This window comes from Gymnodraco acuticeps, unplaced genomic scaffold (assembly GCF_902827175.1).
Source record: "Gymnodraco acuticeps unplaced genomic scaffold, fGymAcu1.1, whole genome shotgun sequence".
In the NCBI taxonomy this organism is placed as follows: Eukaryota; Metazoa; Chordata; class Actinopteri; order Perciformes; family Bathydraconidae; genus Gymnodraco; species Gymnodraco acuticeps.
This window is the reverse complement of record NW_022990224.1, coordinates 2,556,161-2,575,271: the sequence shown is the minus strand read 5'-3', so window position 1 is coordinate 2,575,271 and position 19,111 is coordinate 2,556,161. Positions and strand designations below refer to the sequence as shown.

The following is a 19,111-nucleotide window of genomic DNA, read 5'->3' as shown; positions in this document are numbered from 1 at the left end:
GGAGGGATTACAGCAATTTCAACAAATCTAACAAAAGGGAAGATTGATTACATAGGAAGGGTGTGAACGGTGAATTATTTGCCATGCAAATATCATCAGGCCATCCTGGTTTAATGAAACTGCCATCCAGACTACTGGGGAAGGCAGAGAAAATTAATGGGCGTGGGTCTGCACCATATTCACCTCACACAGTCTGAGTGAGCCAAAGGCTGCTGTGATCAGGCCAGATGATCTATTAGAATACATTAACATTGCATTAACATGTCAATAGGCCATCACAGCTGACACTCCACATAGAACAGGGGAGGTCTTTGCTAAAAAAAAGAAAGAAAAGGAGGCTTTGAACTATCCATCCTCTCAATGAACTGCAGTGTTGGCTGTATATCTCATTATATACAGAATTATAATTACCCCTGAGATTTTGCTGGGGTAACTTTGAACACATGTAGGATATGTTGGCCTTGTCGGGTGTGTATATCTTGTTAAAAAGATCATGTGAATTAAGTGCTGTAGGTCACATGGTGTGCTGCAATTAGAGTTGTTGCATAGATTTTTTACACTTTTAAAAAAGGTAGCTAAAAAAAACTAAATAACTAAATGTTAATATTGTAATTACCATAAATGCAGTGCTGAGAAATTAAACAAATTATACACACAGCAATCAAGGTGCATTTCGATTTTGTTTATTTTTCCAGCTATGCATATTAACTTTGATTGTATGTTTTTATCATGAATATTTAATGCATAGCGCTCTGGTTGGGTCTGCGTCTGCTGTGAGATGCCACGAGACAACAAACAAATATAACGAGGATTTACGAGGAGTATATTCAAATTATAGCATAATACTAACCTTCAAAAGAAAAAATGATTTAAGGCGAGACACCCCAGGTGAATAGGGTAATTTTTTTAACTTAAAGATATCAGCTAGACATTTCTCCAGTTAATTACTTACAATAAGGCAATTGTTTTTTGTATTACAAGTTTTCTGAAATAGCATGTTTAAATATACAAATGAGCCATTGTCTCATTAAATATGCGCCTGTTTTAACACATTTCAGGAATCGAAATCTGAACTTTGGATAAAGCCAGGTTCACAATTCTTGTTTCATTTTGTAGTCATATTAGTATCTAAGGCTTTCACAGAAGGGATTTTGGATATCTCTTTTTATCACTCCATAAATCAGAAAATACTGTCAACTAGGGCTGAACGATATACCGTGTCATGGCGATAACCGCGGTATGCGCATGCGCGGTATTCACACCGCAGGGACGTGCGTTTTTTTTTCATTTAAAAAAAAAATGCTAACGCACTTTAGCACAGAATTCAAAATAAAGATACCCTTATTACTTATCGAAACTGCACATACAATATATCCGATTAAAGCTGAGACTCCACAGATTATTTAAGTATAGTATCTAAGCGATCCGATCTCGCGACAGGGGAAGCAAACACAGACATCACAACACGTACCTTTTACGAGAGATCGTCTCACCGTAGCTATCAATCTGATCAAAAGACGTGTTCAATGGCATTAAAACGAGAAAGAAAAACGCGATTGAATCGGTTGATCCATAGGTTGATAATGTATCTGTGGCTTTGAAGCAATTGTTTATAATCCATAATTCCATTTTTATGTAAAAATCGGAGCACAAAAGTTAGCTGCTAATGGTAGCCACCTTGGTGGTATGCAGCTTCCGGTTTTGGCTACGCGTCGTCACTCTCACTCCTTATTTGTTCATGTGTTGTGTGTGTAGAATTTCCCCTGATATTTGACCTTTTTAGACAGATTTAGCACACAAAAAAACCTCTTCTGGGGCCATTTGGGTGGATTTTCCATATCTCTGGCCCACCTTGCTGGATTTTGACATGTGACATCTCTTTCTGACCGTCAGAGCCAATGGAATCGAGGGGAAATCACACAGTCCTTATTTGGTAATGTGTGTGTGTGTGTGAGACTTCCGCATTGCCAAGACCGGAAGCAGCAGCCACTCTGGTGGCTACCATTAGCAGCTAACTTTTTCTCTGCGATATTTACATAAAAATGGAAATATAGATTATAAATTAAATCATTTTTTTATAGAGACGTTAAAAACCTATGGATTAACCGATTCAGCCGCGTTTTTTCTTTCTCGTTTTAATGCCATTGAAAACGTCTTTTGATCAGATTGACAGCTACGGTGAGACATCTCCCCTAGAAGCTACGTAAAGGTACGTGTTGTGATGTCTGTGTTTGCTTCCCCTGTCCGAGTTCAGATCACTCAGTGATGATACTATATACCTAAATAATCTGTGGAACCTCAGCTTTAATCGGATATCTTGTAAGTGCAGCTACGATAAGTAATAATAAGGGTACTTTTATCTTGAGTTCTGTGCCAAAGTGCATTAGCATTTTTCGCTCAGGGGTCATTTAGATGCTTCTTATGAGACTTGTGTTTTGTTTTGGTATAAAATGGTTTGTATCGTCAGTTAGCTGAGATTGTTTCCGTTAATCTGGTATAACACATTAATAGGTTCTTAAATATTATGATCCCCTGAGACAGTGTCGTGAAAAAAAAAAAAGTAAAGTACCCGCCGGGACTTTGGGGTTTAACAGGTAAAAAAAAAACGCAATATATACCGCAGGGGGGGGGGGGAAATCGCCATGTCAGTTTTTTTCAATACCGTGCAGCCCTACTGTCAACAGCCCTAAAATATCCATTTTTGCCATGTTTTTAGGTATACAATGCTGTATAATTCAGGCTATGAATGATATATGAACAAACCCTTCTGTAAAAGCCTTCATAATATTGATAGGAATATAACTGGAAGGTTTGGTGTATGTACGTGCTACTGAAGTGGACATTTCGGACTCAGAGTAAGAGAAAAAACTCATTTTGAGGAAACGACCTTTAAAGATTGCAGTGAGGCGCTAGCTAAATAACCCTCCTGTTCTTTGGATGACAGCTTGCACCTCGACGCACTCCGTGAAGGTATTTCATGTTCGGGGTATAACCTTGCTTCGTGCAAGTGACGATTGTTGTCGTCTTCTCTGTGAACGTTTTTTTTCGCCGTTCTTTTGCCATTTTGAGATTTAAATTTCTAGCGGAAAGCTAACCAGGAAGTGTTTTAGCACACCACGTGACGCATCTGAACGAATCACGTTGTCAGAAATTGACACCAGCCAATGAGATTTCGTTTCTTGGTTTAAAACCCCTCTGTACTTTCACGATTGGTTGCTGATACAAAGGAAATGACCATATTTGGATCCGATGAGATTGTGCAGGAGAGCTTTCCAGCTTTCCAACGATATCTCTGATGACATGGTGCAAACAGCGGTCGCAGTACTTTACGTTAGAATGCAAACTTTTGGTGAATTTAGGAGAAATCTACAGACGCAAATACACAAACTATAGTCAAATAAACACTTAAATGTGTATTTTGTACGTTTTCCTTCCAAAAGCCTGAAAGAAAACATGTTATAGAATCAAAATAGCACAAAATCTCAAAATTGACAAGTGCTTGAAAAACGATGTTTTTGTCTGCCATGTCTCCCCTTAAAATAAACAATTTCCAAAAAGATATTTTACAATCCATGCTAAAGGCTCTTTTGGACAAAATAGTCGCAGTTAGCCTGTTAAACCCCGAGCCTATTTTTCAGGTTTCAGGCTCGAAAATGACATTCCCAGAACAAATGACCATATCTTCCCTTCTAAAAGGGTTAAATTAATAATCTTTTTTCTCAAAGTAATGATAAACCTGTGAGTTGGATGTAGAAAAGTCAGAATCAATATAGATGTTTTTTTATTTTAAAGAAAATTCAGATTGAACATGGTAAAAAACTGTAAATTATAGTGTCCGTCCAAAAAATATTTTGTACTTATAGTGAAAACTAACCTTGGATGATGGGTTAGTAGATTAAAAGCTTTAGGAATCCAAAGTACAACATATAATAAGTACCCTGTATCAAGATTGATGCAAAACAAGTGATATTTTACCTTTTTAGACAGATTTAGCAAAAATAAAACCCTCTTCTGGGGCCATTTGGGTGGATTTTCCATATCTCTGGCCCCCCTTGCTGGATTTTGACATGTGACATCTCTTTCTGACCGTCAGAGCCAATGGAATCGAGGGGAACTCACACAGTCCTTATTTGGTAATGTGTGTGATAGACTGCTGCATAGCCAAGACCGGAAGCAGCAGCCACTCTGGTGGCTACCATTAGCAGCTAACTTTTGCTCTGCGATTTTTACATAAAAATGGAATTATAGATTATAAATGAAATAATTTTTTTATACAGAGACGTTAAAAACCTATGGATTAACCGATTCAGCCGCATTTTAATGCCATTGAACACGTCTTTTGATCAGATTGACAGCTACGGTGAGACGATCTCCCTAGAAGCTCCGTAAAGGTACGTGTTGTGATGTCTGTGTTTGCTTCCCCTGTCGCGAGTTCGGATCACTCAGTGATGATACTATATACCTAAATAATCTGTGGAACCTGAGCTTTAATCGGATATCTTGTATGTGCAGCTACGATAAGTAATAAGTAGGGGTGCACCGAATGGGAAATTCTTGGCCGAAACCGATACCGAAAATAGGAAACAGTTGGCCGAAAACCGAATGCCGAAAATGATTAATAGAAATATATATATATATATAATGTATACATTTTTTACCAATGTTGTTCAGCTACCTGATTATGGAAATAGACATGATTATGGCAAAACTTAACTTAAATAATAATCACTATTATGGGTCCATAAAACATTTATTCAGCACTTTTGAATGCATACAGTACATTTATATATGTCATGTATTATTGCTAAAAAACATTATATCGCAGTCTTAGTGTCGCCAACTCGTTTCTAATATGCAAAGACAACAAATGCGTCTATGATGTATTTTCGATCAGACGAGATCTCTCTCCCCCGTCTGTGTGCAAGGGGGCGGGGCAGTTTACACACACGCAGCTGCTTCATGCAGCGGAGCACACTGCGGAGATGGCGGAGAGAACGCGCTCCGAGGTGTGGTTAAACTTTACCCGTCTCGATGTGGAGAATACTCGTTACCAAAAGTGCAATAAGAGTTTAGCATGTAAGGGCGCACGAGCAATTTGTCTAAACATTTAGCAAAAGTGCACCGCATGCAGACGGAGGAATGTACCGGGTTTGACCATCTTTCTAGCAGCTCTGTAGCCCCATCCACGTGTAACGTTTCCACGTCAGGTGTTATGTATGCTAGCAGCAACACACGGAGTTAACTACATGATACAAACATGGGTTAATGATTAGAGGTAACTGAGTTATTTAGTTTGTTAAAATTTCAGCTATTCTGTCATCAGATTATTTAATACGATTTGTGAAAGGCTCAGGGCAATCTCGATGACAAAGGTCAATGTCGTCGTCCCCCCCCCTGTGAGGCCAGCCGCGAGCATGGTCGCCGCGTCTTTATTACGTCATCACAACAACACATTAGGTTACCAACGTAAGCCTGTTCTGACATTCGGTGATATTTTTTTAACCATTTTCGGCCGATAATTTTCGGTGGCCGAATATTCGGTGCATCCCTAGTAATAAGGGTACTTTTATCTTGAGTTCTGTGCTAATGGACATTAGCATTTTTCGCTAAGGGGTCATTTAGATGCTTCTTATGAGACTTGTGTTTTGTTTTGGTAAAAAATGGTTTGTGTCGTCAGTTAGCTGAGATTATTCCCGTTAATCTGGTATAACACATGAATAGGTTCTTAAATATTAAGATCCCCTGAGACAGTGTCGTGAAAAAAAAAAACCTGGATCCCCGCCGGCGGGGACATTGGGGTTTAACAGGTTAAGAAATTCCTTTTTTCCATGAAAATCAAAACAATTATACTGCTAATCATTTAACAAAAGGCAAATAACTTATTTGCACAGCCAACAGTCATCACTTTATAATGTACTGCCTCACAAATGACGTTTGAATGAATGCTGAAAAAAAAAAAGAGATGGAGAATACAACAGCAGAAAGGCAATATGTCCGCCTCCAAGTAGCAGCGTTGTTGTCAGCATGTCTTTCACTTGAAAAGAAAAAGGGCGGAGGCAAAAACATGGAGGATTTACTGTGCTAAATGGATCAAATCACTTATTCACTTGGCTGAACAGCCAGTTGAGCAACACTCTCCCTCAGTCTGCCTCCACCAACACTGTTACAGGCTTAACCAGTGGAACAGTGGCTCTAAAGGCCAATAACACCTTTAAAGACCACCAGCGACGGTCGGCCAGAGCTCTTTAATAATAGCCAGGCAGCTCGGTACAGCATTAGTATCTCAAAACTCCATTTAGACGCAGAATACAGCATCAAAGAATATCCCGCCCGAGTGGATTAGTGCCTTTAGCAATCCAACCATCAACTCATTTGAAATTTGGGTGATGTCGTAAACCGAGGACAGTTACATCAGTGAAACTGTCGCTTTCTTTATTCACCTGCAGTTAGTTACAGGAGACTGAGCCCTTTCAGTGGCACTTTGCAGCTCTCTGCAGAAGGTGGCGGCAGCAGGCCTGCACTTCACCGTCTCTACTAATTGGAACTGAAACTGAACCGCTCAACTCGAGCACCATTTATAAAAAGGTGAGCGCATCGATAGACGTCTTAATGGAAAATAGCAGTCGAGTAACACTTTCTTCAAACAATGGTGCTTTTAAGCCAAACGGCAAAGTACAATAGTAAATATATTCCTATAATGGCAGGGTTATTAAAAAAAGTCTTGCTTTTTAACCCTGAAACAAAAGACCATTGAATCATCTCATCCGTTTGCACTAATGGCTGCATTGCGTGTGTAGACAGGCAATGCTCTGCACTGCCTAAGGGGGATTGTGCTGAAATGTGATGGTAGATGACGTGGCTATAACAGGGTTTTGTGTATAGGGCTTCACCACTAAACCCATGTAAATCCAGGTGGAGGACAACGGCCAGCATATCAAAAAGGGCTACGTTTCTCTGTACTGACCCATGCTTAGCTATGACAATTTATTATGGGTTTCAAAAACAAAATACTGAAAAGAATGTAGGTTTTAAATTAAACCGAAGGCTCAACACTATCTTAAAAAAGACATGAATTTTAAGGAGTATAGCCTATTAAATGGTAAAACGAGTAAACCAAAGAGTGGAACATACCTTTGCTTTGAGGTGGATTCTGGGTGCGATCGCGGAGGATGTTGATCTGGTGCACAGCTCCGAATGGCTCAAACAGCTCTTTGAGTTCTGTTTCTGTCCAGGATCTTGGGATTTGGCCCACAAACATCTTGATGGAGTCTGGATCCGGCTGATCTAACTGCTCCAGCGACCCGTTCATGTTGCTGCCGTTGCCGTTGCTGAGAGAAACAAAATAGATCTGTTTTAAGTACACAAGGGTCTTCAAATATTATAACTTGAAAGATTAAAATATGACACGCTGTGTTGCACGCTGTCAAGTACTTGGCTAGAAACCACAGAAAGGGTTTTCAAATACAAAAATCTCCTAAAAATCTAAATACCAACATTAAATAACTTGTTTTGGAAGCCAATTTCAGTGCCTGCTTGAACCAATTGTGATATAGCAATATAAGTAATAGCAGTTAAACAACATTTTTTTTTAAAGAAGGTAGGTACAGCTCCACATGCCAACACAACATACTCAATTATTTCACAGTTTGAACAATGCTCTCGTTAGATTCTTTGCCATCAGGCCAGCTTGGAGAATGATTTTCACCTAAAATCAGGTTTATTATTGTGCTTTGATAGGTTTTATATAGTTAAAAAAAATACTAGGAGTCTTGTTTCTAAAGCATTAATCCTTGGCATTGTCACCAGCTGATGTGTATACTGAAGTAGTTCCTGAAACAATATACTGTTTACAATAATGGATGGTCTAACAACAATGGATTGCATAGTCAACAACATATCGAATAACAATCTGGGTGTTCGGGGTAGTAGAGCAATGATGAAGATGAGTGAAGTACTAAATCGTGCCATTTTCCTTTGAGGCAAGCCTTGGGACAGAGAATCAATACCCACCAGTGTATCTACGACTACAGCAACTTTGTCTCACTCGGATGCAAAAACAAGCAAAAAAAAAATCCTGACGGGTGCAAAAGTCTCGTCTCGGAGCTACCTTCATGGGCGTAGACAAATCATGCAAATATGAAGCATGACTCCCAATTATGTAGTACCACAGAGGATCACAAGTCAATAGATGTAGACTATAGTACAAAAGATGTCTAGCACACACAACCAACATTTTAAAAACTGTTTAAGATACATTAATGTAAGAACAATGTCACACACAGACCTTTGGACGCGAGCCATCCATTTTTTACAAATTGTGCCCAACCGTTCCGCAGAAACACCAAACTCCTTGAGGGACCTAAATGACATGCTAACAAATCACACTTCAGTTCTTGATCTTCTGAAATCCAGCTCCACACCTCGGTACGAATGTTTTCTTTATCCACTGGCGGCTGTCAATACATTTGAACACTGACACACAAACGGTAAAAAAGAAATGCTCCAGTGAAACAAAAGCCTCTCTCCACCAAAAAGGGGTGGGTGCCCCCCTCCCACCAGCTCCGACAGCTAAAGGTAAGCAGCACTGCAGAGCACTAAACCTGAGAGAACCACTGGTTAGCAGACAGAGATTTTGCGGTACATCTCCTCCTCAGGCACTTTGGCGATGGTACAGAGAGTAACCTACAGCTTCTTCACCACAGCAGGGGGAACAATCACATATTGTTCGCCCTGCTGGAGAACACTATTCACCGTTCCTCCACAGCACAATGGGCCAAGTCAGAGAGATGCTTTGGAACACATCAACGGCTATGTCTGCTTAGGCCACAGCACTGGTGGGTGACACCATTTATCCAGTATTGCCAGTGGCACTCTGACGCCATTTTGCTGAGGGCCCTTTGAAATGAAATCCCGCTGTAGAAACAAAAAACCTCACTAGAAAAAAAAAAACTGGAAATGTGTCGCAGCATTCAAAAACATTAAGGCTCTAAATGAACTCTTTTGACTGGCTCTCCTTAGCATTCATTAAAACGCACAAGCCCCCTGCAGCTGTGCATTGTCTCTTCAGCTTGAGTGACAGCTAAGATCTTTGGCCTTCCTACAAACCCGCTCAAAGTTGACAGCTTAACTGCAACAACACAAGACATCTATTTTTTAAATCACAAGTAAATAAAATAGTTGATTCAAATAGCCTCAAAGTGTTGTAACCTTGTGGAACAATATTTTAAAGTGGACAAGTGCACCAGAGAGCACAGTCACACTAAGAGCTGTATTGACCGCTTAAGTCGAAAGGAACGAATAAAGGGCAACAGAGAGAAAGTAATAAAAAAAAATATATATATATATAAGAGCATTACAGTTTAAAAGTGCCAATGCGGCTGAAATAGCCTTAAAGAACTGTAGTAGCGTCAGTAGGGGATATAACGTCACAAAAAAATGCACAAAAAAATGCACTTGATAATATTAATATTTTAATGTTAAAGTTAGTGTGTTGTTTGTTTATTTTAAAAGACCATACTGATTTGTTAATAATCCATCCATCTTTTCCCGCTTATCTGTGGTCGGGTTGCGGGTGTAGCAGTTCCAGCAGAGAGCCCCAAACTTTCTTTTCCCTGGCCACATCAACCAGCTCTGACTGGGGGATCCCAAGGCGCTCCCAGGCCAGCGAAGAGATATAATCCCTCCACCTGGTCCTAGGTCTACCCCTTGGTCTCTTCCCAGCTGGACGTGCTTGGAACACCTCCCTAGGGAGGCGCCCAGGTGGCATCCTAACTAGGTGCCCGAACCACCTCAACTGGCTCCTTTCGACGCGAAGGAGGAGCGGCTCAACTCCGAGTCCCTCCCGGATGACTGAACTTCTCACCTTATCCCTAAGGGAGACACCAGCCACCCTGCGGAGAAACCTCATCTCGGCCGCTTGTATCCGCGATCTCGTTCTTTCGGTCATTTGTTAATAATTAAAAAGTATAATTAATTTAAACAAATATTTTGGAATTTTAAAAATCCTACATCATACAAATTGTGAACGGAGGAAAACAAGCAATTACCAACTTTTTGGGTGAACATTTCAAGATTCAAATGTGTGTGTGTAAATGAGCTCTAGTCTAGAGTATAGGTTTTGTTCATGCCCAAGAGGGAATCAAAACTATAGAAACATTGGTGAATTTTAAACTCAAATTGCAGGGTGTTTTCTAACTGTGAGACCCATTGTAACCATTCTCATATCAGTAGGTTATATGAAGCTTAAGAAAGTGGCCGGTTAACTTAGCACAAAGATTGGAAATAGATACAAACAGCTAGCCTGGCTCTGTCCAAATGTTACACAATCCATTTAATTAGCACCACTTAAACTTGGTACAGGCCAAGAAATAGCCATGCTGTAAAATCCAACTCTATAAGAAACCAAATAGCATCTGCTAGTAGCATATCAGTTTGAAGTGACACCTGCTGACATTAAGTAGTGTCCATCAGCAGAACTGGAGTGGCAAGACGTTAAATCAGTCATACCTACTGCAGATTATATATATTCTATAAGGAAAAGGTGCTAACAGACACACAATAAATGTTAGCACATCATTGATAACGGTACTAACTAAAAAAATACTAGTTGATTCTATCAATGTGGCCCGGCTCTGCTCTCTACCAGCCCAGCAGGGTGCTCCAGACAGGAATGAGGAAGTATTTTGCTGAGCTTCCACGAACAGCCATGCGATGTGGCAGCTCGTCGAGCCCGAGACACCCTGCAGCAGCTGACAAGTCATTCAGAGCCACGACAGTTGCATGCTTACTGCTGCACCACCCATAAAAAAACAGGTGATTTATTTGGACCATGTGTCTGTCCTGTTGGTGAGCTCCCTCTGACCGCGCAAGTATGCCAGCGACACCTTTGCTGTGCCCATAATAGAAAGCCGGCCAATTTGACTGGTAATGCACAAGATTTCGAAAGCAGCATCCCTAAACCGTCAGGGGTCACAGCAGTAGCACATTTGTTGTGGTCACTTATATTAAAATAAACCAACAAACATAATCTAAATGTATTTATATTAATACTGTCCAGGTTATTTGGTACTCAACCCCAATGTTTCTTTAATTAAATAATGAACAAGTCTTGTTAGGGCAATGCTACACATAAGGCTGAGCCTCTTCTTGTTTGGAGTAATAAACTAAAAATCATTAGTCCTGGGCTGTTTTGGCTGTCAAGCTTTATTCTGGATAAAAGGAAAGTCAGAGTAATGGGTCATGGGTAAACGTAATGCTTCAGAGAAAAGAGGAAAATCAGTCAACTGAAACAGCTGTTTGCTTGTAATACCCTCAGAAAAATCATGAGTTGCTTTTCTTTCAGGAAACAAGCGGCCTTATAAGCTGATTCAACGAGACACAGAATGCCTCTAATGACATGGTAATATCTTTGACAGCTGTCAACATGAGGGCTCACTCTTTTAGCTCCATCTATTTTCTCCTCTACTACAAAAAGAGGCAGAATATTATTTGACACGTTGAAGTAGTTTTGGCATAAAAATATCTTCGGCACAGGCTTTGAGTTGCAACTTCAAAACTGGTCACAGAAGACAGCAGCAGGATTTACATAACTTTGCTGTAGGACCCCTAAGGAAAAACCAGTCAGACTCGTGGCCCAGGTTTGAAAGAACAAATGACAACTCTGGACGGATGTTGCTTGAGGCTAAAAAGCAGAAACAGGAGGCTGTGTGTTATTCGATTTCCATACCAAGTGGTCGACCCTAATCAGCACATTGTGGTTCTGATGAGAAGTCATTATGATATTTCCTCCTGGCATTAACTCCAATTCAGCTCAATATGGCCTGATTTCACTGTTGCATTCTTCATGATGAAGACAGACATGTTCAATCAGCCTCTGAATGGGCCTCATGTTAACAGACGGCCAGCATCTGATGACAAGGCTGCCCCATTAGCTCCATACTCACACCAAGCATCCCTGGCGGATACGGATGACGTTGCTAAAGCGAAGCTTCTGTGACCAAACAGTCACATCCAACTAAATAAACAATGCTCACACCTCTGTTTGTGTCAGGTGGAGCTTGAATTTAAATCTTCAGGTGGAGCTCAAGCGAACAGGCAGAAGCCTTACCAATGCATCACAAATGAAGAGACAAACAGACCACTAAACGCTGCAATTACACTTGATTACCTTGACAGAGTGTGCTTACTGCCTTGACTTAGTTCGGCATCCATTAGCCTAACCCGTGATAAGCAATAGAACAATTTTAATAAAAAACTACCCATCTAACATGTAATTTTGTGCTTTTAGGTAATGCTTACAAATACCATATCATTGTATGTGGCTGTGTCTAGGGATGCTCCGATCGATCGGTCACCGATCGAGATCGGCCGATACTCACTCTCTACCGATCGGTGCTCTCTAAACATGCCGATCGCGAGAGCCGATCGCATGACTTAAAATACATGACACTTTTCTCTGTGTGCGGCAAAACAAGCTCGCCAAAATGGCTTCACCGGTCTGGCATTATTTTAAGGTGTCCGAAAAAGACAGTAAAATAGCGGTATGCAACGTGTGTGAAGCAGAAATCCTGCAGCTCCGCCCGCCGGACCGGTAAGCGGAGCGAAACACACAAGAGTTAGACCTAACACTAGTGCTGGGGGGAAACGATTATTTTGAAAACGATTAATCAGGCGATTATTTGATCGATTAGTCGACTAATCTAACGATTATTTTTCTGTTGTTCATTTCATAAAAAACGTAATGTAAAAAAAACGTAATGTAAAAAATAAATTTTTCACGATACTGTGTCTCAGGGGATCTTAATATTTAAGAACCTATTAATGTGTTATACCAGATTAACGGAAATAATCTCAGCTAACTGACGATACAAACCATGTTTACCAAAACAAAACACAAGTCTCATAAGAAGCATCTAAATGACCCCTGAGCGAAAAATGCTAACGGACATTGGCACAGATCTCAAGATAAAAGTACCCTTATTACTTATCGTAGCTGCACATACAATATATCCGATTAAAGCTGAGACTCCACAGATTATGTAGGTATATAGTATCATCACTGAGTGATCCGGACTCGCGACAGGGGAAGCAAATACACTCATCACAACACGTACCTTCACAGAGCTTCTCGGGAGATCGTCTCACCACCGTAATCTGATCAAAAGACGTGTTCAATGGCAATAAAATGAGAAAAAACGCGGCTGAATCGGTTAATCCATAGGTTTTTAACGTAAAAAAATGATTGAATTTATAATCCATAATTCCATTTTATGTAAAAATCGGAGAGCAAATGCTAGCTGCTAATGGTAGCCACCACAGCTAGCTGCTGCTTCTGCTAGGCTATGCAGCAGTCTCAGTGAGATATAAATATCTTTGCGTTTTGGACTAACTTTAAAATATTCCCATGCTTTTGAAGACCTAGGGCGAGATGTTTTCGTTTGGGGGCTTCGTGCGCAATCCTGTGAGGAGGAGGTGGTAGCCGTTTCAGTCTCCATTGCGTTTGAAGTGCGATTGCGAACTGCTTGTTGCTTTGGTTGACCCACGTGTGTGTAGCGACGCGTCGACGCGGAAATATGTCGTCGACGATATTTTGAAGTCGACGCGTCGACGCGTCGCTACAGCACTACCTAACACACTTAGCTATCGTATTTACCTCTGGAACAAGCTAAACTAGTCATTATAAATATATGTATTCTTCACTGTCGGGTCACTCATTACTGGATCAGTGAGCTGCATGAGATACTGACAGGCTGTCAGGAGAGGGAGAGAGGGGGAGAGAGGGGGGAGAGAGGAAAAGAGAGCGCTTCCGCTCATTTCTCCCGTGTTATTATCCAAAGTGAATGTAAACTTGAATAATGCACATCATTTGAATGTAATAATTAAGTTGATTGTTGTTTGTGGAAGCTCCAGTGAATGAGCCCCATTAACTGAGTTTTAAACATCACTTTAAATGGAAGATGTAAAGTGATGTTTAAATCTTCCATTTAGGCCCCGCCCACTCGATCGGTATCAGCCGATACTGATTCCGGCGACCGGCCCCGAAATTGGCGATCGGAGCATCCCTAGCTGTGTCCAAAATAACTCCCTTACTTATTGATTCCTATTAGGGCTGCACGATATATCGTGTCGATAATCGCGATATTCACATCGCAGGACGTGCGATTTTTTTTAGGACTTGCGATATTAAGTAGGCAAATTAACGCTAACACGTCATGTTACAATAATTTTGCTGCTTGCTACAAAAGGAAAACTTGCGCGGCTCTCATGTCAGGGGTACTTGAGTGAGTGACAAGCAGGCTCTGCATGCACAGCAAACCACCAATCACAATCAAATCTCCAAAGCAAACGGACCCGGTGATTAAAGGTAAAAACACTGAATAAAGTAGTTTCATGTGTTTCTCCAGGGCAGTTTGGCGCTGCTAACCGAGCTAGCTCGTTGCTCTGATAACTTAAAGGTGGGGTAGGTACGTTTCAGAAACCGGCTCGAGATACACTTTTTGTTATATACCATGGAATACTCTTAACATCCCGATAGCAATGAATATCTTAAGTGCTTTGACAAAAAATCCATAAAAAAAATGTCATCTGTGGAAGCCGTAATACTGTAAAAAGTACAACCAATCCATTTAGCCGGCCCGGCTAAACGGATTGGTTGTACTTTTTACAGTATTGCCGCCCTGTCTGTTATTACGGACGGGTCGTCAGCCTTCCATCTCGTGCACGCACAAATGTATCTCGTGCCCTCATTGGGCGTGCATTGCAGCAGTAGCCTACTTCAATGACTCGCCAGCAACAGGCGGCCACTTTCACCAGTCTGCTGACGTCATGTGCGCGTTCATGTGTGTTGGAGGAGGTGCTCTGTAAGGAAGTCTGAAGGAAAGGGCGGATTATTTTCGGCTGTGTACTTTCAAATTTTAGTGCACTCGAGCCGGTTTCTGAAACTTACCCACCTTTAAGATCCAGACGTCCGTGACTAAAATCCTTCATCCGGTTAAATATAGTTTAAAAAATACCAATTGTATAGCATTAAAGTTCAAGAAAGAATGGTTTACGAAAAGAAAAAAGAAAAAACTGTCTTTTCTTCAATTCCTGTATGTTTTCATATCGCAATATATATCGCAGGGAGGGGGGGGGGGGGGGAAATCACAATTTTCAGTTTTTCCCAATATCGTGCAGCCCTAATTCCTATGTTAAAAAAATATAACAGTTTACAATATAGTGAGCCAGTAAAGTATGTTTAATCAAATTTTTAACACTTTTGTATCGCAACCATAATAGAAAAAGTTCATTGTTTAGAGTATAAGCTGAAAGTAGCGTTAATAATATGCTTGATTGCCTGTATTTTTAAAAAGGGCAATATATAATCCATACAAGTCAAACTAATAAAATAGCAGACAAATACTTCATATGATAAATAACAACACATTTCTGACAGAAGCTTTCTGCCCCACAAAGCCATCAATCCAAACGAGAGGTTCTCTTGTTGTCACATGCCTTCGATCCAATCCGAATTCGATTACTGCTACTCTGGACTTGTCCTCTCAAGAAGTGCTTTTTCTTTTCAATTCATGTGGACTACAGACACGCTTCTGAATTCAAGGTCAGAAGCATGCTGACCCGAACAGTGCATAATATAAAAAAAGCTATGCTAATTTATATCTATTTATTTAATAGTACCGTACACTATTTTGCTGATTTGATATGCCTCTGGTACAGGCTTTGTTTATAACTAAACAGACGCACAGTACTGACAATTTCATGGACATGGTGGGATTATCTGGTGCTATGCAACCCTGTCCCACAATATCTTTTGTTTGCAAAGCATGCACAGTAATTTGCTCAACCTTCGATCTCACCACCCTACATAGGGGACGTGATTATGAGCGCTCCAAGGCTGTGTGTGTACACGTAGCTCCAGGACAGCCAGTCGTGTAATTATTGCAGCGCCAAGCAAGCAGCAGGAGCACAGAAACAGGTGACAAGCCGGATCATAGCCCTCCCACACTTGGCCTTCAACATCTGGCTGCATGGCACACTCAAACCACCACCACCCTCAGTGAGCAGAACAGCTGGCCGGGGCAGCCCCCAGACTCTGTGCCAAGATCCTACACTTTGCACAGATCAACAGCGTCCAGACCACAACAAAAGGGGATCACTGTGACGCTTAGCTTACTGACGTAGCACTATGGCCGTGTTGGCTGCCAAAGGATCACACTTAAGCCCAAATAGTCTCTCTCACTGTCAACAATGAACGACATAAATCAATCAAATACAGCTGGGACAGGATCTAATCATACCCTTACCATCTCCAATAGATGAGATACTGTTCAAATAATATCCTTAGTCCCAAATGGGAAATAGTATACACAATCTAACCTGTCATAGATATAAACACCCTATTATTTCCACAAGCTTTCCTCAATTTGGCCTATTAAGGCAAGTTATGGCCTCAAAAAACTTTTTTTCATGAGAAATTATTCAACCAATTATTTTCTCAATTTCCGTCAGCCTTAGGTCATATTTTAAAATGGCTTGCTTTGTCCAACTAAAATACATTAACCTTAAAAATAAATACAATCTATTATCCCATTAGAAAAAGAAAAGCATTAACCCATCACATTTTATGAGATGGAACCAGGTACCTTTAGTATTTATAAATGGAAAAATGACAAAACCCATGTCCATTATTGTTGTCTTGAGGGAATGTATTCAGCTATAAATCACAGTAGAACAAAATGTGGCACAAAAGATCAAAAATACAAATCAAGAATTGGCCTTGCAGCCAACCACACTAACATTCTTTAATGATAAGACAGCAAAAAAAACAGTCTGAAGACATACTGTTACAAAATAACAGTTGGGTCATGACATTTACAGAAGTGAAAGCAAAGCAAGATGAGAGTCGGATTATTTTAATGCTAAATAAATATAGCACTCTTTAAAAGTGTTAAGTATTTATATTTTAAACAGTCAAAAAGACTGTTTAAAATTTAAATTTAAAGAAGGATTGGGGTTTTTGTCAAACGTGAAAATTAGCTGGCGTCATCTAGAGAAGGTGTTATATTTCAGTGTTGGAAGAAGTACTCAGATCCTTTACTTGAGTTAAAGTACAATTACTATGGTCTTAACGCCCTTAAGAACTGCTGATTCATTATCAGAATCGGGTTTATTGCCAAGAAGGTTTACACATACATGAATGTGACTTGGTGTATAAATAAACAGTTATCTAAAACAAATCAATTTTTTCTATTTCTAAATCTATTGTAATATTGAAAATATAGGGTAATATAGAGACACCAAAACACTACGTACGGTATAATATGACAAAATATATATCCTTTATTTTATTTGATCTTCACTATATCTGTAAAGCGTCTTTGAGCACCTGTAAAAGCGCTAACAAATTAAATCTATTATTAAAATAAACATGTGCAGATATTAAAAGAGGTAGCTTTGTGTACAAATGTGCAAACATATTCGGATGGTTGTGCATGACTGACAGTACTAAAATGAAATAAATAAAAACAAGATATGCATCCATCTGTTTGGTGAATGTCTCTTCTCCCTTGTGTGTACATGCCCTGTCACAAGATGTCCATTAATGGCTCAATAATGTAGCAAACCACGTGTTTTTAAGTAAGCACTCTGCATTCAACATGGACGGGGAGGGGGTTAGCTAGCTTGAGAGCTAGCAGAGAAGCAGGGAGGGTCTGGTTGTGCGCCAGGCAAAGCAGAGCCCGTGTGCTGCCTACAAACAAGCTGCACTTCTGCTGTTCAGCTTAAACCAAAAAGCAAATCACGTATCAGGTGTGCAACACTACATATTATTCACAAACTATCGCGTTAACTCCCTTCAACGCACTTCCCATTAACCGTTAATAACTGCCCGTTTTTACACCGAACTTACCGTTTCGATCCCGCACACCTCAAAGTAAACTTATTCACCTAACTCTGAAGGTGGTGCCGTGTCCCTACAAGTTAACTTACACACACACTCGGCAGCTTGTTGTTGTTAAAACCTAATAAATGCAGTTTTTAGATATGATACCGAAGCGTGTGATCTCCGGAAGCACATGTCACTTGACTAATGTAGCGCGCCTAGTATCCGATAGCTAGCAAACTGCGTTTTCTTCGTTCAGCAACTTCCAGTAATGTGACGTTAGCGCCAAACCGTGTCGTGTTTGGGAGTCGTGTTATATTCACTTTAACTTGACTTCCGTTGAGGTTACGTCCCCTTATTATCGAAGTTAGACAAACTACTTGAACTCCAGGTGAGCGTACCGTCACTGCTCGTGTGATTAGCAACGTTAGCATCGTAAGCTAGCGGTAGCTAATTCGCCCTGAACTGTTGTATCTTTGAAAAAAACACTCACAAATATGTCCACAAAGAGACGGGAACACAATGCACATCGATAGCTGGTTTACTTACATTGAGTCGCTCGAAGCCATTAACCGACTTTCGGCCAGAGGGTGGAAATCCAGGTTGTACGCCGAAGTCATGCTCAAAACAACGTCTATCTAACAATGAGAAGCGACTTTCACTCGCAAGAGGCTCAACTCCTGCGAGACAAGACGGAGCAGAACAGGTGCAGGGAGGGGGGGGCGTCTTCTTTAAAACTGCACGAGAGAGAGGGAACCGGTATCCGCCTTTATTCCTTCCTCCTAATTTCTCTCTCGTCTCCGACTGAAATAAATTCAGGCAAGCCACTGTCACACTGAGCTGCAGCAAACCAGAGGCGTGGCCTTTTCAACAAAAGTCTGAAAGCATGCTGCCTGCTGCTTCTGCTGCCTCACGAGCCCCTACCCCCTGATGTAAAATTACTGTGATGTCCCACAGGGCCTGCACGTGGTATTCTATAAAGACTGTAGTGACCTATTTGTAGTTTATTATGTGTTATCTGCTGTGACATCCCTGTTTGTATTCGTATAATGACTGATATCACGTAGACTCTTTAGGAAAAAAGGCACATTATAAGAATCAGATCATGTCCAGTCTTTTTTTTATTTTTATGGGTGAGTCAGGGACTAATTATCCTGATTAGAGGGCCATTTAAACTGTTTAAATATAAACCCAGGACATTATCATCAAGCTTAATGATGCTGCCCCTGTTTC

General features: G+C 40.6%; 1 protein-coding gene across 12 annotated transcripts in view; it reads right to left on the bottom strand.

Annotated features, from left to right (window-relative positions):
- The window catches only part of LOC117547876 (CUGBP Elav-like family member 2), a 50,339-nt gene that overhangs the window by 29,096 nt on the left and 2,132 nt on the right, over positions 1-19,111 (bottom strand). For 10 of the 12 annotated variants that reach the window (XR_004569253.1, XM_034218771.1, XM_034218774.1 and 7 more), the window contains exon 2: positions 7,132-7,328. Coding sequence is in view for 11 of the 12 variants with exons in the window: in XM_034218771.1 (XP_034074662.1) it covers positions 7,132-7,328 (197 nt within the window). In the remaining variant the exon portion in view is untranslated. Of the gene's footprint in view, positions 1-7,131; positions 7,329-18,427; positions 18,724-19,111 lie in introns of those variants that run through there. The other 2 variants (XM_034218778.1, XM_034218779.1) reach the window with 1 other exon arrangement.